We start from the raw sequence: 27712 nt of genomic DNA on the forward strand, positions 1-27712 counted from the left end.
CTAAGTGAAATAAGTCAGACTGAGAAAGACAAATACCACATGATCTCACTTATATGTGGAATCTAAAGAACAGAATAAACAAGCAAACAAAACAGAAATATACTCAGATACAGAGAACAAACTGATGGTTGCTAGATGACGGGGGCTTGGGGAATGGGTGAGAAAGGTGAAGGGATTAGGAAGTACAAATTGGTAGTCATAAAATAGTCACGGGGATGTGAAATACAGTATGGAGAATATAGTCAATCATGCTGTAAAGACTATGTAGGGTGTCAGATGGGTGCTGGACTTATTGGGGGGATCACTTCATAGATTATATAAATGCCTAACCACTGTGCTATACATCCGAAACTGATACAAAATTTTAAAAAAAGTCATGGGGGTGTAATGTACAGCATAGGGAATATAGCCAATAATATTGTGATATAATGGTGTGGTGTCAGATGGTTGCTGGACTTATGGTGATCACTTCTTCAGGTATATAAATGTTGAATAACTATGGTGTACACCTGAAATATTGTACTGTATGGTAGTTATATTTTAATGAAATTATTTTTAAAAATGAAGTCACCGATCTGTATCCACTTCCTCTCCCATGGCGACATTTATTTAGTCACCAAATTTTATCAGCTGTTCTATGTAAGTATCTCTCAAATCCATTCCCATGACTACTACTCTGATTTGGGGTGCCAATGTCTGTCTCACTCTCCTCCTTTAGGTGGAACCCAGGGTGTGACCTTACCAAAACACACAGAGGACGAATCATATGCTTTCCTACTTAAAGCCCTTCAGTGGCTTTTCCTCCCCTGCAGGATAAGGTCCAAACACCCACAGATGCTGCCCAAGGCCCTGCTCACTTAGACGTATCTCTTGCCACACAAAGCACTGCCCTCATATGCTTCAGCAGTCCCACAGTCCATGCACAGATGAGCATCCCATGGCATTTCCTGGCTGGACTGCCAACACCCCCACCTCCACACTGAAAGAGTCCAGTGAATGGCTTCTTCCTCTCTGATCTCACATCACAACTCCTATCCCTCTCTCCAGCACACTCTTGACTTCCCTCAGCTGTTAGGTCTGTGTACTTGTCTCTTCTACTGGATGGAAACATCTCAAGGGTAGGTATTCAATTGTGTTCACCACCAGTCCATTTTATGCTGGAGGCCTCTGGTGCTTACCAACCTGGTTCTCTGCTGTTTCTGGGCACAAGGAGGAGCACCTATCCCGGTTCCCCTGCAGTTAGGTGGGGCCATGGGACTACGTCAGGCCTATGGGCTGTGAGAATCAGTCTCAAAGGCCATTTTCTCCAGATGGTGCAGCTATGAGATGGTGGAGACTCTATCAGCCTGGGTCCTCACAGGACTGTGTGAAGAACTCCTACTCTATTGATCACACGCACCTGAAGCATGTTGAATATATAACACGAGAACCTCTGTTATGCCACTGAAATATTAGGGTTGTTTGTTACTGCAGCATAAATTAACCTGTACTACTACTACTATAGAAATCTTATTTCTGTCTCTAATCACTAAAACAGGTCCTGGGAATATAAGATTCAATTCTCCATAAACATTTGCTGAATGAATGCGAGAATGGTTGAATGAACAAAGAGGCCTAGGAAAAACAACATGAGCTCTGGAGCCAAAGGAAAAGAGCCTAATAAGCACCCCCTCACCCCTCTTTCCCCCACCCCAGTGGAGTGCTCGTCTTATCACCATTTGCCTCCAGAGGCAGGGTTTAACCTTTTGATTCCTCTTATGAAGTATCTCTGTACTGATGCCAATGAAAATGACATGCAGATCCTGGCTTATGCCTCAGTGTCTGGAGAAGGGCAACGGCGACCTATTTTTGTGTTTTCCGCCAATCCGTAATCCCAGTGTCTTTGAATGTCACGCTTCAGGGTTACATCCTGACTTGGCCCCAAAGATGGGGATTCCTGAGCCCACTGAACCAAAGGCCTTCAAATTTTAATACTTCTCTCCGCCAGGTGAAAGCACGGCCTCAGTAGACCAAATATCTGTTTACATGTGGGGAAAATATTCAGCATTTCTTCTCAAGCCTTTCAACACAGTTCACCTAAGCACAAAAGCAGAGGCTGTGAGATCTGGATAGATTTTCTATACTTATAAAAATAAACACAAACATAAAGAATGTCATTCCAAAGTCACAGGCTCCTGAAATTATTGCTTAGCAAGGGGGTCAGGGCACTAATAGAAACATCTAGCAGGGAGCATCTAGCTAATCAGATTAGAAAGATCAGCACACTGTCAGTGCTGAGGATGGAGTGGGGTGGGGGGCCTGGATGTCTGGAGCCTGACAGGAGAGATGGTAGGGCCCTCAACCAAAGCAGGTGGTGAAAGAATTGTCCTTGATGATGTCTCGTGTGGCAGGCACACAGTTCTTCAGTCTCTAGCAGTATTCTTCTTAAATTAGTTGGTGAGTGCCAGGTCTGAAACTTGGAGGAAGCATGTGGTACTGGAGACAGGACAAGCTTGCAGGAGCTAGATTCTGATTCATACCCTATTCCACCATTCAGGAGCGCTGTAACTTTGGGCAAGTCCCTTTGTGATTCTTAGTGTGCTCATGTATATAAAGTAGGGGCAAAGAGAGCAAGCTGCCAGTGTTTTGAGGATTATACAGTTTGCTTTGTTAAAACATGAAGCATTGGGGGGTGGGGATGGGGGAGAAGGTAAAGGGATTAGAAAGCACCAATTAGTAGTCACAATATTGCCACAGGGATAGAAAAGACAGGTGGGGGAATATAATCAATAATGTAAAGATTCTGTAGGATGTTAGATGGGCATTTGTCTTATTAGGGAGACCATTTCATGGACTGTGCAGATGCCTGACCACTGCACTGTACACCTGAAACTGAAGCTGAATATTGAATGTCAACTATAAATACACACACACACACACACACACACACACAGAGTCACAGGATGTGGAATACAGCATAAGGAATAGTCAATGGAATTGTAACAGTAATATATGATGTCAGAGGGGTAGTAGATTGGGGAGGGGAGTTATCACTTTGTGAGGGGTGTAAACGTCTATTACATTGCTTTGTACACCTGAAACTAAAAAAACAAAAAACGAAAAACAAAGTTTCTGGACATTGCTGAATGTCACCAGGTGGGAGAGGAGAATCACCCCAGGTGAGAAGCACTGGTCTAATAAACATTATCAGTTTGGGATATTTAGGTTTTGCATTTCAGAGCCACACATTTATAGGCTAAACGTTGTACAAATCTACTGCACAAATCTATCCAAGGAATCATAACAAGATGTAACATTTCCAGATTTCCAGGTAGTATTTTCAATGGAATTGTGATGCATGGGCTTTATGGAGCTCGTTACATTTTAACAATGAAAGCGCTAATTCAAGTGACTAAAGAACAAAAACCAAAAACCCCCCAAAAACCAGGAAGCATCTACCTGAGGTATATCCATCTGCATCCCCTAATCCCAAACACTTCTGTACCCCCGTGGGCTGATCCCACAGATGCACTCAGTAAATGTGTGCTGAAGGAATGGAGGAATAAGGTGCTCTAGGTGGGTTTTTATTTTTTTCTAAGTATTTTTTTTCCACTATAGAAAAATACACATAACATAAAATTTACCACTTTAACCCTTTTAAAGTATACAATTTAGTGGCATCTTGTATATTTCCAATGTTGCACAGACATCACTACTATCTATTCCAGAACATTTTTATCACCCCCACCCCCAAGAAAATCCATATTCATTAAACAGTTAGTCCCTTTCCTACCTCCTACAGGATAGCCTATGGTGGTTTTAGCCAAATTCAATACTTTAAAACATTGCTGGTGGATATTACTTTAGTGAGAACGTTGGAGGGGACTGGTCAAGCAGAAATTTATTTCCTGAGCATCCACTAGTCTCTCACCTCCATATGAGACAAGGTAGATGCCTAGTAACAGCTCTATCATGTGCAAGGCTGTGAAAAAGGCCATGATCAGGGAACGCTTGAGTCTGAAACCTGAATCAACACAGAATGGTGCGAGATGAAGCCAACGAGGTCAGAAGGAGTGGGTTGGGGCTGTGGTCTTGATTTACAGAAACTCGGACTTGACTCCATGAATGAGTGAATGGGGGTTCAGGCGTCTCCTCTGCCTACGGCATCCTGGGGATGCTCTTAGGAGGAGGGGGACTGGGAGATAACTCCGGATACATCTACAGCGGGTAGGCCTGGCCTGGCTGCCGACGGAGCTCCAGCTGCAGAGAAGCCCGGCTCGGAGGCAGGCAACCATGGACAGTTAATGAGTGATTTATTGGTGCTGCCGCAGAAGCAGCTTTCCTGGGACCTGTTCCTAATTAACAACCGCTAACTGGATGATGCCTCTTGTTTTTTTTTTTGTAGTAAAAAAAAAGCCCCCAAAGCCTTTCTTCCCCATCTTAATGGAAGGAAAGATGTTACCTTTGCCTGCTGCCTGAGTCTAAAATACAACAGGTATTTGGCAGAAATCCGCCCCTCCCCATTCATGCACAGGCACACACAAACAGACTCTCACATACAGTCAAACCCACACACTCATCTCCATGTGTTCCCACACCCTGCCACACATTTATTTCTCCTCTGACATAAGGACACTGACATTGTCTTTGTCAAATTCATATACTGCCGAGTATATCTTACACTTGAACCACACATATGCACGCATTCCTAAACCTCCACACACTCAAATTAGCACATGTAGTCATGTATGTACACACAGCCACACACACATATTCTCACATACTTACACCCCTTGCTGTGATAGGCAAGGCCCTAGGGTCACCCACATGGTCTCAGGGAGGAATCTTCTCTGTGGCACCCACATCCCCTGTGAAGGGTCTCGCTCACTTAGAAGAGGCCTAGGATTTGATGTCTGACCTGGTGTGTGCCAGGGAAAGAAAGCAGAAGCTACAGTCAGGTGTCAGGGTCCCTTAGCCCAGCGTGGAGAGGCACAGCTGCCACATCATTCAGACTAAAATGGTTTCTCCTATTTATAGTTCCTAGGGCCCTAAGATGCTACAAACTCACTTAAGAACCAGGCTGCTGGGTGGTAGGGGCCAAAGAGCCTGAGATGGTGCCTGGAACCAAACAGGCATCTGTTATGGATTCTTTTCCCCCCCAAAAAAGATACACTGAAGTTTGCTATAGACTGAATGTTTTTGTCCTCCCCCAAACTCATATGCTGACATTCTGCCCCCCAATGTGATGGTATTAGGAGGTGGGGATTTTGGGAGGTCATTAGGTCATGAGGGTGGAGCCTTCATGAATGGGATCAGTGCCCTTATGAAAGAGACCCCAGCGAGCTCCCTCATGTCCTCTACCATGCGAGGACAACACAAGAAGCAGCAGGATTGGTCCCTCACCAGGCACCGAATCCGCCGGCACCTTGATCTTGGACTTCCAGCCTCCAGATTTGTAAGAAATATGTTTGTTGTTTAAGTCAACCCAGTCTATAGTATTTTTCTTACAGCAGCCCAAACAGACTAAGACAAAGTCTTCACCCCCAGCACCTCAGAATATGACTTTAATTGGAAATAGGGTCATTATAGATGTACTTGTTTAAGATGAGGTCAAACTGGAGGAGGATGGCCCCATAATTCAATATGACTGGTACCCTTATAAGAAGACAGCCATGTGAAGACAGAGGTATACAGGGACAACACCATGTGACAATGAAGGCAGAGACTAGAGTGACGCAGCTAGAAGTCAGGGAATGCCAATGATTGCCAGCAACCCCTCAGAAACCAGGAAGAGGCAAAGAAGGATTCCCCTACATGTTTCAGAGGGAAACATGGCCCCATCGATCCCTTGATTTTGGGCTTCTAGCTTCTAGAACTGTGAAACAATGTGTCGCTTTAAGGCACCCACTTGTTGGTACTTGGTTTATAGCAGCCCTAGGAAACCAATGTAGCATCCAATAATTATCCCGTTCTCCTGCCTCCTCTTTCTGGGCCTCCCTTGGTCTAGTACTGTGAAACATGGGCATGTGCATGCATCAGGATGCAGTGAACTCCCATTCTGAGCTCTCCATATTTACAGAATTTCCTGTGCCAGGTCCTGATTGTACGGAGAGAGATAAATAAACCATAGTCTTGCCTAGAGCTACATAGATCTGTGAAAACATTTCTAGATAAATACAAAATGGGCCATGGAAAGGAAAATAATGCATCCAGCCAAAGGACCCACATAAATAGGTCTTCAAATCCCACTTCTCCTTCCCCTCAACCCGACCCTTTAAACCTGCTGAATCTCGGAAGGGGATGGCAAGGATAACCATCACTGCTACTTAAAAGATTCACCCCCGCTTTTGAGTTAGACGCGCTGAGCTTCATTAAGACATTGTTGTGGTGGAATACAAAGTTAATCAATAATGGGCAGCTCTTTTTCATAGTAATTAGCCGGCTGTGCAGGAATAATAAATAGATCTAGCACACCCTCCCTCTCTGGGGATGACAGGATGGGCTCCCATGGCTGGAGCTACTACTGCAGCTCATGGGAACCACCACACTCTGCCAGGGCCTGGGCTGCCAAGGCCTGTGACATTTTTGTGGTCCCCAAAACTTCCTGTCTGTAAACACACTTTGGATTTGTCTCCGAGCTGTCATGTTCCTTGGAGTGACACCAGTCTCGGCCGCAGCTTGGCAGGCCATTTCTCTCAATGACTGTATGTATCTACATGTCTAGGAGTTGGGGGCAGTGGGAAAAGCACAGGTTTTGGAGTCAGGCAGACCACATTTGAGTGTGGCTTCTGCCACTTATTAGACAGGTGGCCTGAGGGAAGTCACTTAACCTGAGTCTCTATTTCCTTATCTGCAAAAACACCCCAAATACTAATCTTGCAGAGATATTACAAAGGATGAAATGAGATGATGTATTTAAAGAGGCTCATGTGGTACTTGATTTATAATAAATATTCAATAAATAACTTTTGTTACTTATTGACTATATATTAAACAAGTGATTCTTGAATAGTACTTAATTAACATAATAGCACTTATTATTAAATAATTTTCATTGTTATTTTCCCAGGACACTGACATTTATGATGGGCACAGGTCATTGAGGTTCTTGAAGTCAGCTGTCATCCTGGTACAGTGGGTCCATCCCTTTGTCTTTTGGTTTATGATGAAAAAAGGAATAGCATTTTCCAACAGCTAGGAACTGGGCTGGAACTCACAGCTAGGTGGTGGCTTTCTCCTGTTGAATAGGAGCAATTTCACACACCAGCTTCAGACCGGCAGGCGACTCTGTGACTATAATGGATCAAGACAATGCCAAGACCACTCTGCAATCATGTCTGAACTCAGGAACATGACCATACCCCCAAATGACCAAATATCCTCCTACCCTTCATTTTCAATTATAATTTTCACTTCACTTCATTCCTCCTGCCTTCTTTGTAAGATTTATTAAGACTCCCAGGCACAGAACAACCCCTGCTTCCTGACAGTGTCCAATCCAGAGCAAAGATCTACTTCCTTGAACTCATCCCCAAATCATCTACCACAAGGCCAATTCCTCTCTGGGCACTGGGTCTCTCTCAAGCTTCCTTGGTAGAAAGCACTTTGCATGTGTCATCCCAAATCCACTGGAGGAATTAGGCGCAGCCAGTGCGACCCCGAGGAGGGGGCGCTTGGGAGCTTGTGCCTGGTTTCCTCTGGGCTTCACCCTCTGCACCTTTCCCCTTTGCTGGTTGGTTTTGTATCCTTTTGCTGCAATAAGTCTTAACCGTGAATCTCCCTATACGCTGAGCCCTGTGAGTCCTTCTTGTGACTCACCGAGCGTTAAACACCCCCTGACATGGGCTCTAAGTTAAAAGATCTACTGTTAGGGACCAAACTCAGAGTGTGGGCTCAGGTGCCCTGGGCTGGGCAGATGCTGTGATAATTTATGAAACTTTGGGTATTAAAGGACATTGTGAACTATTACACACTCCCTAAATGTGAATAATAATGGCCTAGTGCCAGAGTAGACCCTTGAAAGAGCTTTATAAATCTAGATGGAGAAAAAAATGGCACATTTTCTCCAAATAAAATGCATCTTTGAGCACTCCTAACTCTAGTGCTGAGGTAATAAATTATCAGAAGTTGTGGCTGCAGGTGGAAAGAAGGGTAAATCCTGTGGGCTTAAGCAGCTTCTCCTTTTCACTCCTGAGAGAGGCTGCAGGGCGGAAGAGATGCCCGAGGTGCCTCACTCTTAACGTGCTGCTGTCCAACCTCTGACTAAGCCCACTTGCTTCCTGTTTGAAGAGCCTCCCTCTGCATTGTCACAGCCCACTCCACATCCATGATGGTTCCTCTCTCCTCCCTCTTCCATCCTTATAAGCAGCTCGAAGGGCAAACAATTTCCCTTTGTTTATGCCACACGGTGAACCTGGTTTGCTCCATACGATTATTTCCTTCTTGGAGGCACATTCAGGAAAGCAATTTGTTTTGTAGTTAAGGTCCTACAAAGCTGAGCACAGTAAACTCATTTAGGAGCCCAGCTGCTGAGCAATAGCGGCAAGAAAAGTCCTCTTCAGTGTTTGGAACATAAAGGGCTTGGCTCTTTATGTGAAGAGACGTTTCGTCCTGAACAAATAGCCTGGGCAGAGATCATTTCTCACAGCGCGGACTGGGAAAAACTGGCCTGAGGAAGATCAGGCCTGCTGGAGTCTTCTCACACTTGGCCGTGGAAGTGGGGAGCGTCATCTTTGGCAGAAAGAGCCAGGCTGACCAGCTGCCAGATGCAGTACGGACAGCTGTGCATGGTGTGGGGTCACAGGGACCTGGGGTTGAATCCCATCTTGTCACTTGCCAGCTGTGTGATCTCAGAGCACTTCCCAATAATGATGAGACTGATACCCACCTCGAAGGTTGTTGCAAATGTTAAACAAAACGTGAAAACACTTTGTGAATCACAAAGCACTGTACAATTAATAACAACAACAGCATATGCTTATCTAGCACGTCCTATGTGCCAGGCACTCCGTCAAATGCTTCAACTCTCTGAGCTCATTCAATTCTTATAACCACACTATGACGTAGACAGAATTAGCCCCATCGTACAGGTAAGAAAACTAAGGCATGGACAGATGAAGAATTGCCTTGTGTAACACAAGGGAACACAGCTGGTAAGTGGAAGAGATGGGGCTCAAACCCAGGCAGTATGGCTCCAGAGTCTATGCTTATAAGTGTGAGTTACTAAGTTGTTTTTTGGAGGAGATGGTATGGCATATTGGCACCTTTTTATCCCACAAAAGCATTGGCAGTCTCAGACACTTTTACATTCCTGTCTTCATGAGGCAGTATGGCCAGGGTAAGAATTTTGGATTATGATAGCCCTGTATTAGGTGTCAGCTTTATGGCTGGTAAGTGACTTAAGCTTTGGGGGCCTGTCTTAGTCAGCTTGGGCTGCCATAACAAAATACCACAGACTGGGTGGCCTAAACAACAGAAATTTATTTTCTCACAGCTCTGGAGGATGCCAGCGTGGTTGGGGTTCCCATGGGGACTCTCTTCCTGGCCTGAAAATGGCCGCCTTCTTGCTGTGTGCTCGCATGGATTTTCCTAAGTGTGTGTGTGTGGGGAGAAAGAGAGAGAGAACAATCTCTCTCTTCCTCTTCCTATGAAGGCACTGATTCCATCTAAACCTAATTACCTTCCAAAGGCCCCATTTCCAAATATGATCCATCACGTTAGGGGTTAGAGTTTCAACATCCAACTTTAGGGAGGGACAGGATTCCATCCTTGGGGATGGGGAGGGGAATTTCATCAACCATAAAATGGGAAAAACAAACTCTGTCTTATAGATTGATATCCTCAGCCTGAATCAGGGGAGGCGCTTGCCATATTTGACCTCTCCCTGCTTATACGTTTGCTGTGGTTCCCTATGACCTTCTGGAGATAGTCTGAACTGTTCCTCTTCTTTGCCCTCGCTACTTCCCATCAGTGGAGGAAGTTGGGCCTGTTACTTTGGGAAAAGTTTGGGGGAGGATCTGGTCTTCTCTGAGCCCTCTTCCCTGAAGAGGTATTTTGTAGGGTTTGCACTGAGCCTGGTTATAGGGATCCTATGGCAATCACTGTTAACCTCCCCATGCTAAGTTTCATGTATCAAACCCATACGAACTCCCAGGAGCCCTTGCTCACACCTTGCTGTACATGCCTTCCTCCAGCCCAAGGAGAGTCATTTCTATATTGCAGTCTGTCTGCCTGGGCTGGTGAGTGTGAAATTAAAATTGTGGTAAGGATCCATGGGTTGAGGAACATGCTAGTTGCATGTGGTGCTCAGGTTTATTTGCCCTGGGCTCCTCTCCAGTTGCCTTAGAGGTGAGTGGGGATTTTCAGTTGGTTACATGAACCCAGGTTATGACTCTGCCAGTCCCCTGTGACCTCCTAAATCAGCTCCTTCTGTTTTAGGGTGCTTGTCCTTTTGTCCTCACAGCTCATAGCTACCCTAGGGCTTATAGTCACACAAATGATCATGTACATAGGAGGAGCTAAGGAAGAGGAGGGAGAGAGATGGTCAGGTTCCACAAGCCAGGGATTCCAGCTCTGTCATTATATAAGCCATGTAACCTTGGGCAAGTCAATCTGACTCAGAGCCCAGCTTCTTTGAACTGAACCATGAAGCCCTGCCAAGATACACACTCAGTCTCAGTAAGGAGGCCCTAGAAAAGCCATATTTTGCCATGTATAATGCATTTTGCCCAAATTTGTGAGGGAAAAATAAGGATGTGCATTATACATGGGTAGTACTAATTCTGTATCTATGTAAATGTTTTTAATTCTTATATTTATGCTTATGAGTTAAAAGTGTAACTCTAGAAATCAATAATATCCATATGCAAAATATTGGGTTGTCGGAAAAGTCATGACATATTTTATCATTTTATCTATGTTTTCCAAAGGTCATTTATTTATATAAAGAACAAAGATCCATCAATGATATATTGCCCATTTTGTTTGATAAACTTTTGCCATCTTTCAGTGAGCTTCATAATTCCTCGTTCATAGAAGGACCTGTTTTTATTTGCAAAAAACTGAACAAGGTGCTGATTTACAGCCTCATCTGACTTGAACGTTATGCCACGCAAGGAGTTTTGAAGAGAGCGAAACAAGTGGAAGTCTGATGGCACAAGATCAGGCAAGTATGGTGGATGTGGCAACACATCCCATCCAAGCTCTAATAATTTTTGATGGGTGATCAAACTTGTGTGTGGTCTCACGTTGTCGCGATGGAACACAGCTCCTTTACAATTAACAAGCTCTGGATGCTTCTGGATGATGGATTCATTCAAACTGTCCAATTGCCAAAAGTACACATTCAAATTGATTTTTTGGTTCCTTGGTATGAGCTCAAAAAACATGATACCTTTAAAATCCCACCACATTGAGAGCATAACCTTCCTCTGATGAATGTCTGCTTTCAATGTCATTTGAGGCGAATCATCACGTCGGGACCAAGACGGTGTTTGCACCACATTGCTGTAAACAATCCACTTTTCATCACCAGTTATCAGTCGCTTCAAAAAAGGATCGTTTTCCTCATGTTTAATGAGCATATTGCAAATGTTTATATGCACCATCATATGAACTTCCTTGAGTTCATGCAGAACCCAAATATCGAGCTTGCTTATGTATCCCAGCTTCTTCAGGCGGTCGTGAATGCTTAAATGATGGATATTCAATGTTTCTGGAATCTCTCATGTTGTGTAACGTGGGTTTGACTTGATCAATGCCTTTATTTTGTTGCCCTCAACCTCGGTGGGCCTCCCTGACTGAGGAGTGTCGCTGAGGTCAAAATCACCAGCACGGAATTTCGTGAACCATCATTGGCACTGATGTTCTTGTAGAGCACTGTCACCATAAACTTTATGCAACTTTTCACAAGTTTGATGCGCGTTCTTCCCTTTATGGAAGTAAAACAGTAAAATATGGCAAAAATGTACAGTTTGGTCTTTCATCTTCAATTTGTTGTCAAATCTCCAAAACTCAACCAAATCGCTCAATTTTTTTTCAAATGAAGCTAGAACTGTCAGCTGTCAAATGACATAGCAATAAGATAGATGCGAATGTACTTCCAAAAATGAACTAGAAGCCATCTGTTGTAAACATGCATCATGACTTTTCCAACAACCCAATAATATCCTGGAATACAATAATCAGTGTTGTTAAATTTATGATGAGCTTGCAAGATGGAAAGTTCTTGGCCTTCTATGATGCATAAATATCGTAAATTTGTTACCAGGTCATAAAATTTCTTGTACCTTGTATCTGTTCTTGTGTTTTGCAATTATTTATTACATAAAATTTCTTGTACCATATGTTAGAAAATAAATGCTAAAATTCCTTTATAATACATAAAACAAGTGCCTAAATGTAAACAAATAAAAATTTGAATAAAAAAATTAAAGCAAAAGATTTTTTCCCTGAAAGCTTGGGCCAAAAAATGCGGGTGTGCATTATACATGGGAGAGCATTATACAAGGCAAAATATGGTACTTCATCAATAGTTTTTGTTTGAAACTATGACATCTATGATTCATGGAATCTTCAAGGTGTGGGGTCCTTGAACAAAAGGAATTACCATTCCCAGGTACCACCTTTTAAACCTTTTTTTACTCAACACCATAGTAGGAAAGAAATTGTATATGATGACCTAGTACAAGTGTTGTGTAGAAAGGACAACTAAAATAAAAACTCACAAAATAGGACTGATCTTGCTGCTTGAGATTCCCATAGTACTTTACTATGCGTATGTGCTATGTACCCTGCTCCTCTCTATTCCATTTATTATTATTATTATTATTATTATTATTATTATTATTATTATTATTATTTCAAATGATGGAGCTGAGCCATGGCATTGATTTCAGGATCAGTTACGATCCACAGTGTGGAAAATGTAGTCCTGGATCCTTCGTGCGCACATCTGCCTTTCATGCTCATTACGACTTTAGGAGGTAGGTGTGTATTCATTCCCATGTTGCAGATGAAGCAAACAAAGCTCAGTGAGATTCAATCATTTGCACAAAACCACCCAATTCCTGAGTGGCTGAGTTGGAATTCTAAGTTTGACTCCAAAGCTCATTATCCTTCCGAGTTATCTTGCTGCCTGAGATTGCAATGACCTCATCTGGCTGATGGGGAAACCAATACCCAGAGAGGAGAAGTGACTTGCTCCAGGTCACACTGGAACTGGTCACAGAGCCTAAAATGGAAACCAGATTCAGCCCTGGACTCCACACACCCACCACTGGAATCGGACTTGTGTGGCAAGGAAGCACATTTCCCACCATCAGTTATTCCCTTTTTGCCCCTAAGTCATCCTGGGTTAGATGAAGTGGAAACAGGCTTAGGAGCCCCTCTCGCTGGACAAAGCTGAGCTAACTGATGTGGAAAAAAAAAAAAAAGCCTTGCAATCATCTTCTGGTAGGAAGTTTGACATTGTGTACATCTTTGCTTCCATTGAACTTGAAAGTCATGTTGTCTCAAATTAAAAGCAAAATCCGATTTGCTGCATGTCTGTGCACACACAGCAGGTCCTAACCCCGTTTCAAGAATACAATCTATCCTAATTTAGCATAGCTCTGAATTTTCCTGCCTCTCTTTTCCTCCTTCCAGATCCGAAGCAGGGTGTTCTAGTAATACACATTGCCTACCAGGGAGGGCAACAGAGCTTGGCGGTGGGCAGTGGATGTGGGAAGCATTTAAAACAGGCCAGGGCTTTGTAAAGTCCTCTTAAAAGGAACTCACAAGAACAAGAATGCTAGTGGCTCTTGGACACCCATTTCCAGATCACTGGCAACTCCAGCAGAGGTGGTGCCATGGAGAGGAAACCCCAGGTCAAACTTCACCAAGGCAATTTGAGGCAGCTGAGCAGAAGAAAAGGCTGGGATTATGGCCAAAGGGAAGCCATGATGATAACAAGAAAAGGCGGGGCCAAGAGTCTCATGTGGGAGGTAATGAAAGGCTGGGAGTGGGAGTCAGATTACAAGGTCAGAAACCAAGATGATCCGCAGCAGGATGGAGCGTGGCATAAAGAATGGGCAAGGAGGTGGTTCGTGATCAAGGCCGTGAACTACAAGAGAGAGCATGGGTTGTGGCATGGGACAGGCCAGTGCTAAAGGACTCTGAGACTAGGCCAACGCAGCTGTGAGGCCAGAAGAAGGGTCAGCTTGCCCCCTCCCCTAAGAGTACCTGCGAGCCCATTTTGGTCACAGAGCCTAAGAGTGTTGAGGTCTTCCTCACTGCTAATGAGAACCTACACTGAAGCGGGAAGAGGCAGCTCGTTTCCTTCACCAGCGCAGATCCTGTCCTTACTGCCTGCATGCCTCCTCCTGTCCTGAGCTCCCCTCCTGTCTCCTAGATGACTGTGGTGGTCTCCTACTTTTACACAGCCCACTAGATCTCAACACAGCTTCCAGATCGATCCTGTCCGAATATTAGTCAGACCCTCCCGCTCCTCAGCTCAGAACCCTACCATGGCTCCCCATGCAATAGTCTGCACGCACCCCTACCCCAATCACCTCTTTGACCTCCTCCCCTACCCCAGCCACACTAGCCTCCTTGACACTTTTCAAATAAGCCAGACATGGTCCATCCTGGAAGCTCTTGAACCTATCCTTCCTTTTACCAGGATTGTTTTTCCTGCAGACATCCTCACCACTTGTTCCCTCACCCACCTCAAATGTCATCTTATCAGTGAAGCCTTCTCTGGATGCCATGTTTAGAGCTTCAACCCCTCTCCTACCCTAGCATTCCCTATCCCCTTTTCCATAATACATATCATTTTGAACCATCCTATATAATTTAGTTGCTAAACTTATTTGTCATCAGCCTCCCCACAGTTTTGTCTGTGTTGATCATGCTGGAACCCCAGTACCCAAAACACTTCCTGGTACATAGTAGGTGCTCAAAAAATTCACTTAGAAAAATTAATAGTTGTTAAACTTTAGTTAGATGACAGATGACCCACCTAACTCTGCAACCTTCCCTCACAGCATACTCTGCCCCCAGAGTCCCAGTCACATACCTATGTACCAGCATCATGGGACACAACTTATGTTTGTCCACCTCCATGCCTGTGACCACACAGAATTCCCTTTCTTTCCCCTCTTTTCTTGTTAAAGCCCTTCCCAGCCCTCAAAGGCCAGGGACCAGCACTTCTTCCATGAAACCTTCTCTGCTAACTTCTGGCTGGAATTTTTCTCTTAAATTTCTATTGTATAATTCTTACTTTATACGTCTTGTTTGTCTAGCATATCACAATTTGAGAGTGGCCTGGTATGATCTCTAGCTATATTTCTCAGCTGTCACAGGTTATGGATTTGTTTCTTTCCTGGAAGTTTCTAACACTGACAAAAAAAGTTTATGTTATGGAAACATCTAGAATCATCTCACAGATTGTATATATTATATGTATTGAGCTAATAAAAACAAGTTTCTATCTAACAGAGCAAACTATAGAGTGCAGTGGTCAATGAAGAGAATGGCATTGGAATGAGGCAGATCTGGACACAAACCCTGGCTCTGCCATTTACTCGCTGTGTAACCTGCAGCAAGTCACCTAATCTCTTGAAGCTCAGCTTCCTTGGCTAGAACATGGAGAAAGGTTAAGAGTCCATGGGCTAATTGTCACTACGTCCCTTCTCACTCCCACATTCTTAGGTGCTCTGACTCTACCAGGCCCTTCCCAATTCTTCTTGGAACTCAGGGCCTTACAGCCCCATTATGTGGATAATATTCTCCAGTAAGATACTCTAATTCCTTGACAATAATGGGCACCTCTGCATTCCTGGGAGTCAAATGTGGGGGACCAATCCCGACCTCAGCTCAGGGAGCCCGGCTTCCTATCCTAGAAGATGGAGTCCTATGTACAATGGCTGGGTGGTAGCAATTCTCTGGCCACTTAGGGAATTAATGATAAATATTCTTACAGATTTTTAAAACCAAGTCTCATGAGCATGGAGCCAGGGAGGATAGATGATAAATCGAGTTAAGTTGGTGATGAGCTTCTTTCTCACTGTGCTTTGGAGATGCTCACCTGATCTTCTGGTTCTGAAAAAGCAATTTGGTTGCCTAATTAGGTTAACCAATAATTTCCCTTTTGATATTTAGGCTGATTGATAATTTGGGGGTAAACTGTAATTCCATTTTATTCTTTCTTTTCCATGTGAATTTCTCCATGTGCCTCTGAGGTTAGAACAAGGAGTGAATTCTCGCTATTCTCCAGGCCCCCCACGCCGCTTCATGTCTCCAAGCATTGGCTCGTGCAGTTGCCTCTACTGGGAATGCCTCTGTCAGATCCCTTATGCTCAGTGAAATCCTAGTTGGTCTTTAAGCACAGGTGCGGACCGTGAGCAGAATTAAGGGATGAGTCTTTGCGCCCTCAGGCAAAACAAATAGCTCCTTTTACTGGCATCCCACAGCTCTTTAAAAAATTAATATGAATAGCCAGCATGAATTAAGGACTGATGCAGACCGGACACTTCACAAATATAGTACGGGCTCACAGCAGCACTTCAAGGAAGAAAGATGGCATGATAGTGTTGTATCTTTTTTGTTGTTGTTATTGTGGCAAAACATACATAACCCTTTTAGCCATTTTTAAGTGTGCTGTTCAGTGGCATTAAGCACATTCACAATGTTGTACAACCATCACCACAACACCATCTCCAGAACTTGTTCGTCATTCCAAATTGAAACTCTGCACCCATTAGACACTAACTCTCCATCCCTCCCTCTCCCAGTCCGTGGTAACCACTGGCATGTTTTAGAAATGAAGGTTTCAGAGCCAGGATGTGGGAAGGCCAGAACTGAAGGCCAGGTGTCCTTGCTATCTCTGGACCCGCTATTCTTTCCACTCTGCACCACTGCCTGCTACAACTCCATTATATTGCAGATAGGGCCACAAGGTGGTCCTACCTCTGCTTCCCCAATTTTTATCTATTGGGTCTTCGGAAAAGTCATGACGTATTTTGTCTATGTTTTTCAAAGGTTATTTATTTATATAAAGAACAAAGATCAATCAATGATATATTGCCCATTTTGTTCGATAACCTTTTGCCATCTTTCAGTGAGCTTCATAATTCCTTGTTCATAGAAGGACCTGTCTTTATTTGTGAAAAACTGAACAAGGTGCTGATTTACAGCCTCATCTGACTTTAACGTTATACCAAACAAGGAGTTTTGAAGAGAGTGAAATAAGTGGAAGTTTGACGGTGCAAGGTCAGGCGAGTATGGTGGGTGTGGCTACACATCCCATCTAAGCTCCAATAATTTTTGATGGGTGATCAAACCTTGTGTGGTCTTGCGTTGTCACGATGGAACACAACCCCTTTACATTTAACAAGCTCTGGACATTTCTGGATGATGGATTCGTTCAAACTGTTCAATTGTACACATTCAAATTGATTTTTTGGTTCCTTGGTAGGAGCTCGAAAAACATGACACCTTTAAAATCCCACCATACTGAGAGCATAACCTTCCTCTGATGAATGTCTGCTTTCCATGTCATTTGAGGTGAATCATCATGTCAGGACCAAGACAGTGTGCACATCACATTGTTGTAAACAATCCACTTCTCATCACCCGTTATCAGTCGCTTCAAAAAAGGATAATTTTCCTCACGTTTAATGAGCATATTGCAGATGTTTATACGCGCTGTCAAATGAACTTCTTTGAGTTCATGCGGAACCCAAATATCGAGCTTGCTTATGTATCCTAGCTTCTTCAGGTGGTCATGAATGCTTGAATGATGGATGTTCTCGTGTTGTGTCACATGGGTTTGACTCAATCAATGCCTTTATTTTGTCGTCCTCAACCTCGGTGGGCCTCCCTGACTGAGGAGCGTCACTAAGATCAAAATCACCAGCATGGAATTTCATGAACCATTGTTGGCACTGATGTTCTTGTAGAGCATTGTCACCATAAACTTTATGCAACTTTTCACAAGCTTGATGCGCATTTTTCCCTTTATGGAAGTAAAACAGTAAAATATGGCAAAAATGCACAGTTTGGTCTTCCATCTTCAATTTGTTGTAAAATTTCCAAAAATCAAATGACAGAGCAATAACATAGATGCAAATGACTCTAGTACTTCCAAAAATCAACTAGCGCCATCTGAGGCAAACATGCGTCATGACTTTTCTGAAGATCCAATAGAGCCTTGATTCTAGAATAATGCCAGGCACACTGAAGGAGCTTGGTGTAGGGATAGAAGAAATTACAGAATGAGTCTACGAAGGAGACACTGTGTCAGCCTGACCCAGTGGGTACAAATGGAGCTCACACTGTAACTGCTTTCTAGAAAACATTTACTGAATGCCAACGGTGTGCCTAGCATGATGCCAGCGCCTCCTCACTGCCCACCCCTCCCCAGCCTGAAGGCCCCCTCAGCAGCAGAGGCCTGGGGGCAGCCCTTCCTGGAGGCCCTGAGGAAGAAGATTTGTGTTTACATTACCCAGTCAATTCTGTATTTATTCTGGATATTAAGCAGTGACATAAAAGCTGCTGACATTAACCTTCAGGGGCCGAAATTGGTTTTAATGGACCCCATAAAAGTTATTATTGATGGCAGCTGCATGCGGCATCACTGTGACCTCAGCAAAAGCCTCCACCGCTATCAATACTATTGACAATTACTATTGACTAATGCGAGGCCAGGCATGGGTGGAGTCGGAGCCAGGTTCCTGTGGCTGGAAGTTGCTGGGGATTGATGATGCTTTGCATTTCATTCTGGTAGGGAGCTCTGAGAACCCAGTCACACATTTTTGGTGGTCTCAATGGAGAGTCCAACACCCTGGCTGACTCAAATGGAGGTAGGCAAAGGACTCAGACTATAGGAGGAGCGAGATCTGAGTTCAAAACCAAGCTCTGCTGACTTGCTGACTCAACTGCACAAGTTCGGGCCATTCAGCTGACCTTTATGGAGCTGGCCTCAGCTCTCCCATCTGGAAAATGGCAAGGCCGTGGTATTGTCATGAGGATTCAAAGCAGCCACAATTACGCAGCAGCTTGACACACAGTAGGTCTTCAGTATGGCTTTACTCTACTCCAGAAAACTGGCCACACTGTGATATTTTGGTTTACATGTCCTGTGGAATTGGGCCCTATTCTGGTAGCAAGATCTGGGCTCTCATCGCAGAAAAAAAGGGTGCTTGGGGGGATGAATGTGAGAAAAGGAGGGCAGAGGAGGAAGGCTGAAGAGTGGGGCAACAGGGAGAAGAGAGGGAGAGCTGGGAAGGAACCCAGATTTCTGCAGAGCCTGGCTCCAGCGCAACAATAGATGAGGCGCATGCGCCTTTCACCTCTCTGAGCCCCAGTCCTCAGCTGTAAATTGAGTAGACAAAGGTGTGAACAAGAGCACCTCAACCTCATTAATGGATAAAAGGGAGCCAATCCTATGGCTCATTTACTGTCAGTATGAGTCACTGTCATTATTTAGACCAAGGTATGTACAAAGCTGTTAATGTAACTTCCCACCTGGGAGAAAGTGAATAAGCATGTGGGCACCCGTGGGGTGTCTACGTGTGGGGAGTCCATGCTGGGAAGGGATGCAGGTGCCAGTGGCTCCTTGTTAGATTAACCTGTCCACCTCCTTTGCCTGCCCTGGTCTTCCCTGAATACAATGAGGCTTAGAGTGCAGAAATGGACCATCAGAAGAGGGTTGCACGGCCAGGAGATGCACACAGCCGTCTCCCTGTCCCCGTTACCAAAGGCTGAAGCTCTTCAGGCTCATTGACTATATCATTATCGCCCAACGGAGGCTTAATTCTGCTGTAATTCAGCTCTGAGGGAATGCACAATAATGTGGGCGGTATGCATTGCACTCTGTCATGACTTTATGGAAAAGCGCTCATTTGTCACGATGGCAGGCCAGAAGCGTTCAAAAGAACAAACAACCTAAGTATTTCGCTGCAGAGGAAATTCATTATAACTAGGCCTCAAGAGTACAGAGTTCAGAGTCACATAGGCCCAAGTTCAAATCCCATCCTGTGAGCTGTGTGACCTATGCAGGTTGCCGAACCTCTCAAGGCAGCAGTTTCCTTATTTTGTGCAGGGACGATAATAAAACCTACCTGAAAGGGTTGTAGGGGGAGTAAATGAGTAACTAAAGCACTCAGCACTGTACTTGGGGTCTGATAATCAGCAGCAGCTATGAACATTTACTGTTATTATCAGTTTCCTCTTGTGCGCCTCCATCTTCACGTAAACACTTAGAACCACAGAATCCTAGCTCGGGAAGGGCCCGCAGGTCTTTCAGCTCAGTTATTCCCCAAAAACCCAGCAGATGCTCTAAGAATAGAGGTTTCTATGCTCAGAGCAATTTGGAGATTGTTGCATCTATCCCTCCTTGGTAATCTACCCATTGGCATGCACATTAACATATTTTAAAGACTCTGAAAAGTCCTGCAGTAAAGAAACTGGTTTAACTTTCTTTAACCCAGTGTTTCCTACTCTATTTGACCACAGAGCACTTCCCCTCTCCCATCTAAGAACTATCAACATTCTCAGAATATTGTAAATGCTGATTTCATCTAAGCCACTTATAGATAAGGAAACTGAGGTTGGTCCAGAGAAAGGATCCAACTTCTCCAATGTCAGGTCAGCAATGGAAGAGAATCCCCGTCTCCTAATCAGATACCATTTTCGCTACAGGCCTCACATGCTGTGTTGGTGCTCTGGTTCAGTGCATGGTGAGGGCAGGGACAGGAAGGGCTGCTGATTCGGCTTGGGCCTTGGAGGGAAGGTGGATGAGGAAGTGTGGATGGCTCCCCACTGCAGAGCGGGGGAGCTCCTTCAAATGCTGAGGTCACTGGCCCTCTCAGAGGGCTGGTTGGGGGTCAAGGGAGGGTAACACTGCCTAACCAGTATCCAGGACTGGCTGCTCCACCAACCCCTCAGATCAGTGCACAGGCTCCTCAGGAAAGCCTCCGAGTTCTCTGGGAGGGGTGGCAAAATCGATATTTGGAACTCTGCTGCACCTGACTCTTTAAAGAGCTAAATTTTCCACCTGACCTTGACCTTTCCTGGTCTTCTGCCCAACCCCAAATCTGGGATTGAGTTCTACGTAATTCAGCTAGAGCATCCTTTTCAGGGACTAAACCAACTAAGCCTTCACCTCTGAAGCTAGAGTTGGAAACCAGTAGGGGGCGCTGGTACCTGGCTTGGCTCTTCAGTTCTCATTCACTGTCCTCCCCACATTCCCCTTCCCACCTCTGGCGTGGAAGCATCCGCAGGCCCCCTCATTGGGCCCCTGAGAAACAAAAGCCTCCCCCAGAGAGAGGAGCTGTCCCTGGTCTCTGCCGCCCTCCCCAAAACTTCGCTGCCAGACTCCAGTAGGATACTCCTCAGTGCAGACCTGGTTCCACAAAGCTGCCCAGGGACTGGCAGGTTGCAAAGCACCACAGAAAAGGAGACTCCTCAGCAGCTCACTGCAGGGCTGCACCTAACTCAGAGTCCACGGGCCCCAGAGTAAGAAGGGACATTCTGAAACCAGGCTCCCTTTCTTCCACCATAGAAAGGAGGTGTGTGAACTAAATATCTTTTTCTCCCACAGCCTCTTTTGGGGCCGTGGAAGAAGGGGGCTGCAGAGACGAGAGTGGAAATAAGAAGTCAAGGGCAGCCAGCACCTCCCCAAATCTGCAGATGGGATATGGGAAAGCTGGAGCCAACCCTCAAGTTTCCAGTTACCCCAACATGACGGTTTTTGTTTAGAAGCCATCCTCTGAGCAACATAAGATATTGGGGGAGGGCGGCACCCATGGCGATCGCCCAGGGCTGCTAAGCGCCCGGAGGCTGCAGACTACATGAGCAGGACGCAGGCAGGACCAGCACGGTTGGCGCGACAGCAGACAAGCTGTGGGGGATGGGCTGCCAGCCTCCCTTGGCCCTTCTGCTCCCTCACACACAGGCATTTGTAAGCAATAACTCCACCCCTTAGCCACCTCCCTAACCTGGCAAGAAACAGCAGAGACCCATTCTCTGCCCTGTCACCAACTGGTGGGTATTTCTGTACAAGAGGCTCTGACTTTTGACTACCCAGAGCAAAGCAATTTTTCACCCACTTTCACCAGAGCTCCAAGCGATGGAGCAGAAAATCCATACTGTAATTAAAGCCCAGGTCTTGCAACCCAAGTGCTGGGCACAGGCCAAGCAGGCCACTCACCGGGCTCGGTGTTCTCGTGCTCGGTGTCGGTGAGCGTGAGGTTGGAGTTGGCCCGACTGGACAGGCAGGAGCTGCGGCCCGACCGCGTGCTCCGGCCCCACAGCCGCACAGGGTGCTCGGGGGACAGCACGGTGTCGGCCTCCATGTCGGCATCAGAGCTGGTCCCCATGGAGTAGCCGCAGTGCGGGAGGCTGATGTCTGTGCGGTACAGGGTCCCATGAGGCGGTGTCACCTCCCCCAGCCCCAGTTCACGTAGGGTGAAGTTGGCTCCTGGGAGAAAACACAGGTGAGCTTGGTTAGGGTGCTGAGGATGGGTCTCCCCATCGGAAGCCTGGCCCCTGACCTTAGGGCTCACTGCTGTCCTTTGAGCTCACTGTGGTGTTCCATGCCCGTGACTTTCCTCTGCCTGCATGGCTCTTTCTGCCCTTTTCCCACCAGCCCAAATCCTCTATACCCTGAAAGGAAGGGCCAACTCAGGTGGCACCTCTGTGAAGTCTCCCCTAATCCAACACCCTGTGCAGAAAGAAGTCACTGCTTCTCCCCCTGAGCTCCCTCTGAGAGTCCTTATTCCCAGTCATCCCACACAGAATTAAGGGCCTGACCCATCCATTGGAGATGACCACCCAGGGGCGAGGACCACGTCTTGCTCATTTTTAAATCCCCTTGCCTAAAACAAAATCTGGTACTCAGTAGGGGCCCAATAAATGTCTGCTAAATTGAATGGAGGAGGTTGGGGGCAGGGTGAAAAAGGTGAAGGGATTAGGAACTACAAATTGGTAGTCACAAAATAGTCACGGGGATATGAAATACAGTATAGGGAATATAGTCAATGATGTTGTAAAGACTATGTAGGGTGTCAGATGGGTACTGGACTTAACAGGGGATCGCTTCATAGATTATATAAATGCCTAACCACTACACTGTACACCCAAAACTAATATAATATTGAATGTCAACTATAACTGAATATATAAATGGTCACAATATGTAAAGTACAGCATAGGGAATATAGTCAGTGGTACTGTAATAGCTATACGACGTCAGAGGGGTAGTAGGCTTGTTGGGGTTATCACTTTGTGAGGGGTGTAAATGTCTAATCATTATGTTGTTTTGTGCACCTGAAACTAATAAAATAAGTAAATTGAATGGAGAGCCTTGGGTCTCCTCTTCCAGTCTGGGGGTGGGGTGTATGGGGGAGGAGAGGGGTTTGCCAGCAAAGAAGTTAAAGACATGAAATAATTTCATACTGCTTGGTCAACATTAGGTTGGTGCAAATGTAATTGTGGTTGTTGCCATCATTTGTAATGGCAAAACGGCAATTACTTGTGTACCAACCAAATAACTGATACCCAAGCCTCCTCACTCCCAGCACCCCCAGCTCCGCTCTGCCTACTCCAGCCCCTTCCCTCTGCTCTCCCCGCCCCAAGTCTCCCTATGATGCAGTTTCTAAATGACTAATACCAACAGCGGCCTCTGGGCTCTATTCAGTGGCCAGGCAGACATTCTGACTGGTCAGGGTCTGGGCCACACCAGATGTTAAATATTCTAAATACCGCCCGTACGTGCCATTGTCCAGTCTGCCCTGCTCCTTTGCTTCCTTCTAAGTGGAAGAAAACTCCAAATTGGAGCCTAAGCCCCCTCAGCCTGCTTTCCACCCGCTCTGGACACCACACTTCCTGTGTGCCCCACGTGCCGATCTCTGATCTCCTTTCCTTACCCCTGCTCTGCTGGGCCAGCCCTCTCAAGGGACGCCAGTCACACATTATGAAGAATGACTGCTACATTAAGTGTAAATCAAATTTATTTGCAATAAACAGCCCCGGCTTCATTGATTTCCATATGGCTTGCCCTGCATATCCTTTTAAGCAGCCAGACTCAGTGTCGATATGAGTGAGCTGAGACATCCCAGGACTGGAGAAATGGAAGGTGAGGGCTGACTCTCAGGGATCAGGGATTCCATTGAGCAAGCCCAGCCCCTCTGGTGTGTGACTTTAGAAGATTTCTTTCACCAAACGTGAGAAGCGCTTCTGTTTGCTTTAAGATTCGGGCCTCTTTCCCGAGGAGGTCAGGATACAGGTTGACCTCCTACCTCGCTCAACATCTAGCTGGGCAGTCTTGGGCTGGTGACCTCACCTGGGCCTGTGTTCTTGTCTTTAAATTGGGTGATAATCTATGACCTGCTACCCTCACAGGATTTTCGAGGATTCAGGGAGGTAATGGGAGTGAGAGTACTTTGTGAACTGCAATGCTCATGCCTGCCCGTGAGACGAGGCTGCTTCTTATTTGTTATTTACAAAGATCAGAAAGGGCTCCTTCTGCAGCCTCATGTGCTAGGGTGGCATCCAGGCCAAGCTGGGCCTGGCAGGGCTCACTAAGCTCTATCAAGCATGGGCAGGACAGAGCTGGAGGAAAGCTTTGACACCATTTTGTCCCTTCCCCTCCCTGAGACCCAGAGATGACAATCAGTAGTAGGCAGCATTTACGAAGCATCTGCTCTGTGCCAGGTGCCGTGTCAAGTGCTTTATTTATAGTCCTCATTAATTCTGACTGCCCGCCTATTAGGGGGCATCACAGTTACCCCATTGCCCAGGGTGAGAAGCTGAGGGTAGTAACAATGGCAGAGTGAGACTTCAAATCCAGATCTGTCTGATGCCAGAGTTTGAGCTTTTTCCCACAATCTGGGAAAGAATGGAAGACCTCTCATGTTTCAAGCCTGAGAGGCGGCCTTACTAACAAGTCTGCCTTCGTGTAGATCCAGGCCTGTGGGGGAGGCTGCATAGGCTGTCAGGCTTCATGGGTGTTTATGTGCGACCAGCTCCTCTTACCTCTGTGATCTTGGGTAAGTGATTCAGTTTAAGGCTGTTGTTAGGATTAAAAAACAATTAAAAAAAAGTATATAAATTACACAGCACAGAGCCTGGCTAACCCTGTCTGTGGAAGGGGGGTGGGCAGGGCAAAATCAGGGAGGGCTGAACGAACTGTCAGGGGTTGGTAGGGGCCCACCAGGCATCAAAGAGGGCGCAAGGCTCTACAGGCAGAAACACAGGAATCGCAGAGGCACTAGGGTATCAAACATACATGGCAGGAGTGGGGATAGAGCAGTCCAGCAGGGCTGGAGCATATGTGGTGGGGTTTGGAGAGGCAGGGGAAAAAAGGTCGGGAAAGACAAATCAAGGTGGGGAAAGCCCTATCAAGCCAGGTTAAAGAGCTCAAGTTCCGGGCAACGGAGAATCATTTCCAACTTCACTCCAGCTGCAGGGCAGAGAATGGTTCATAGGGGGCAACACTGGGTGAAGAGGGGGTGTTAACTCTACCAGAGAGAAGATGGTGGCCTGAACTGGGGCAGTGGCAGAGGGGATGGAGAAGAGAGATGGATTTGGAACATATTCCGGAGTAGGACAGGCGTTGGTGATCACTGTGTGTAGGAAACGAAGGCGTGGGAGTCAGGTGCCAGGACAGTCCCCAAATTACTAAGTGTTTAGGTCGCTCTCAGAAACACCTTCCTCTCAAGGTCAGGACTGAACTTGACACAAAAAGGTGCTAAGATGTGTTTGTTGAACGAATAAATATATGAACAAATAACAAAACTAATAACTAAGGCTTATTCAGCCCTTACTTGGTGGTGTCAAACTTACTACTTAAACACGCCATCTCATTAGTCCTCATAACAATTCAGGGCAGTAGGGAGACCACTCGTGCCCACCTCACAGGTGAGGAGTGAGGCTTAGAGAAGAGCCTGAGGCCCTGAACTCACCCCCCCCCCCGGGCCGTCCTACGCCCAGCTCCTAACCACCTCGTTATGCCAACGTAGTGGGTGAGCACGAAAATTAATTAACTAAGAATACACTTCCAGGCAGGCTTTGACCAGGTCCCAGTGCCAAAATGGCTTAAAGCTCCCTGTCCCGCTCCCCGGCCCGGCCTGCCCTCACCTGTGCGGCAGAACTCCTCGGCCTCCTGCGGCACCATATCCTTGACGCGGCTGCTGTATGCCAGGCGCGCGTCCTGGTCGTAGGCCTTCAGGGTCTCGCTGGAGCTATAGGACTTCTGCGGGGCCTTGCCCTCCTCGCTGTCCGCTGATGAGCTGGTGTAGCGGCGCTCGGCATCGCGGCGCCGGGTCAGCGAGCGGTATGGCTTCCTCTCCTTCACGTCCATGGCCTCCGACCCACTCTCCTCCACATCCACGAACAGGGTCCTCGCCGCACTCAGGGCCGAGTGGTCTGGAGCCGCAGAAACCAAAGAAAGGGCGTGAGCTTGGGCTCCAGGAGGCAAAGACGATACTCCCATCCTAGACCTGGATTCACCCTGCAATGCTGTGGAGAAGGGCCTCAGGCTCAGAGAGGCGAGGGCACCGCCCCAAGGCCACAAAACCACAAGTAGCACAGGGTGACTTGCACCCAGAGGCTCTAATCCTGTCTCTTTCTGCTCTTCCATCTGTCCACCATGAAAAGGAGTCAGCCTCTCCTCCAGTGGGGGGCGTCAAGGAAGCTAACAAGGGCCAGAGGGAACTGGTCTTCCTAATCCCCCTACATAGGAATCAGGTGTTTGTTCCAATCATCTTCCCAGCTGGGACAGGGCCTGACACAGAACAGGGGCTCCTCAAAGATTTGTGAAATAAACGACTCAATACAGACACCGGTGGAAGTAAGCACTCTGCATATATTATCTCATTAAATCATCACAAGTGCAGGGTTGTTATGACTGTCTCCAACTTTTTTGGGGAAATGAGCCAAGGTATAAACAACCGATCCATACTTATCACCACCAGATCATTCAATAACTACTTGCTTATTTGTTTTCTCCCACTAATATATCAGCTCCAGGAGAGCAGGGGCTTTACCTGTTTTGCTCATTCCTGATCTGTATATAACACCTAGAACAGATCCTGGCGCACTTGATACACATTTATTTAATTAACTGGCCAACCAATCCCCATTTGACAGTTGAGACAACTAAGGTTCAGAACCTCCTTCAAGGTCATTTAGGTGGTTACTAACAAAGCCAGAATCTGAGCCCAGATCTGTTTGGTTCTGATGCCTGAGTTTTCCTATTTTATTAAGCCCCTCGGAGTCTCCTCCCTCCCACTCTCACACACAAAAGCATCCTTCCAGACTCACCCATCTGATCAGTGGCACCATCAGCACCTGGGGAAGCCATAGCGCCTGCCCCATATGTCTGGGTGTCGCCAGGGTGTCTGATGGATGGGAAGTTCTTAATCTCCCTTTTTCCTCTTTTCCCCATCTTGAACTTTTGCCCTAGACACACCAGGATTTTTTTAAAGCTGTCACAACACCCCCTTTCTCCTTCCAATTGTATTCCTTTGGCTGTGGGGTAGCAAACATAGCAATCTACAAGAGCCAGGAGGTCAGTGCAGAAGGAAACTAGAATATCCTGCACAAACTATGCAAACTCTTATGTTTCTCGACACATAAAACCTTCTCAGTGCTTTCTTTCATTGTTCCACGTTTCAGAGCAACGTGAGTATACAAAACATTCTGCTATGTAACTATCCTATTAGAGAAACCACAGAGAGACAGCTGTGAT

At 46.1% G+C, this 27712-nt stretch overlaps 1 protein-coding gene across 10 annotated transcripts in view; it reads right to left on the reverse strand.

Annotated features, from left to right (window-relative positions):
* TENM4 (teneurin transmembrane protein 4) overlaps window positions 1-27712 on the reverse strand; it is a 601437-nt gene that overhangs the window by 371118 nt on the left and 202607 nt on the right. For all 10 annotated transcript variants that reach the window (XM_019623651.1, XM_019623656.1, XM_019623660.1 and 7 more), the window contains 2 exons: window positions 26101-26388; window positions 22172-22441 (listed from right to left, as the gene is read on the reverse strand). In XM_019623651.1, coding sequence (XP_019479196.1) covers window positions 22172-22441; window positions 26101-26388 — 558 coding nt within the window. The remainder of the gene's footprint in view (window positions 1-22171; window positions 22442-26100; window positions 26389-27712) is intronic.

This window comes from Hipposideros armiger, unplaced genomic scaffold (genome assembly GCF_001890085.2).
Source record: "Hipposideros armiger isolate ML-2016 unplaced genomic scaffold, ASM189008v1 scaffold_556, whole genome shotgun sequence".
NCBI lineage: Eukaryota > Metazoa > Chordata > Mammalia > Chiroptera > Hipposideridae > Hipposideros > Hipposideros armiger.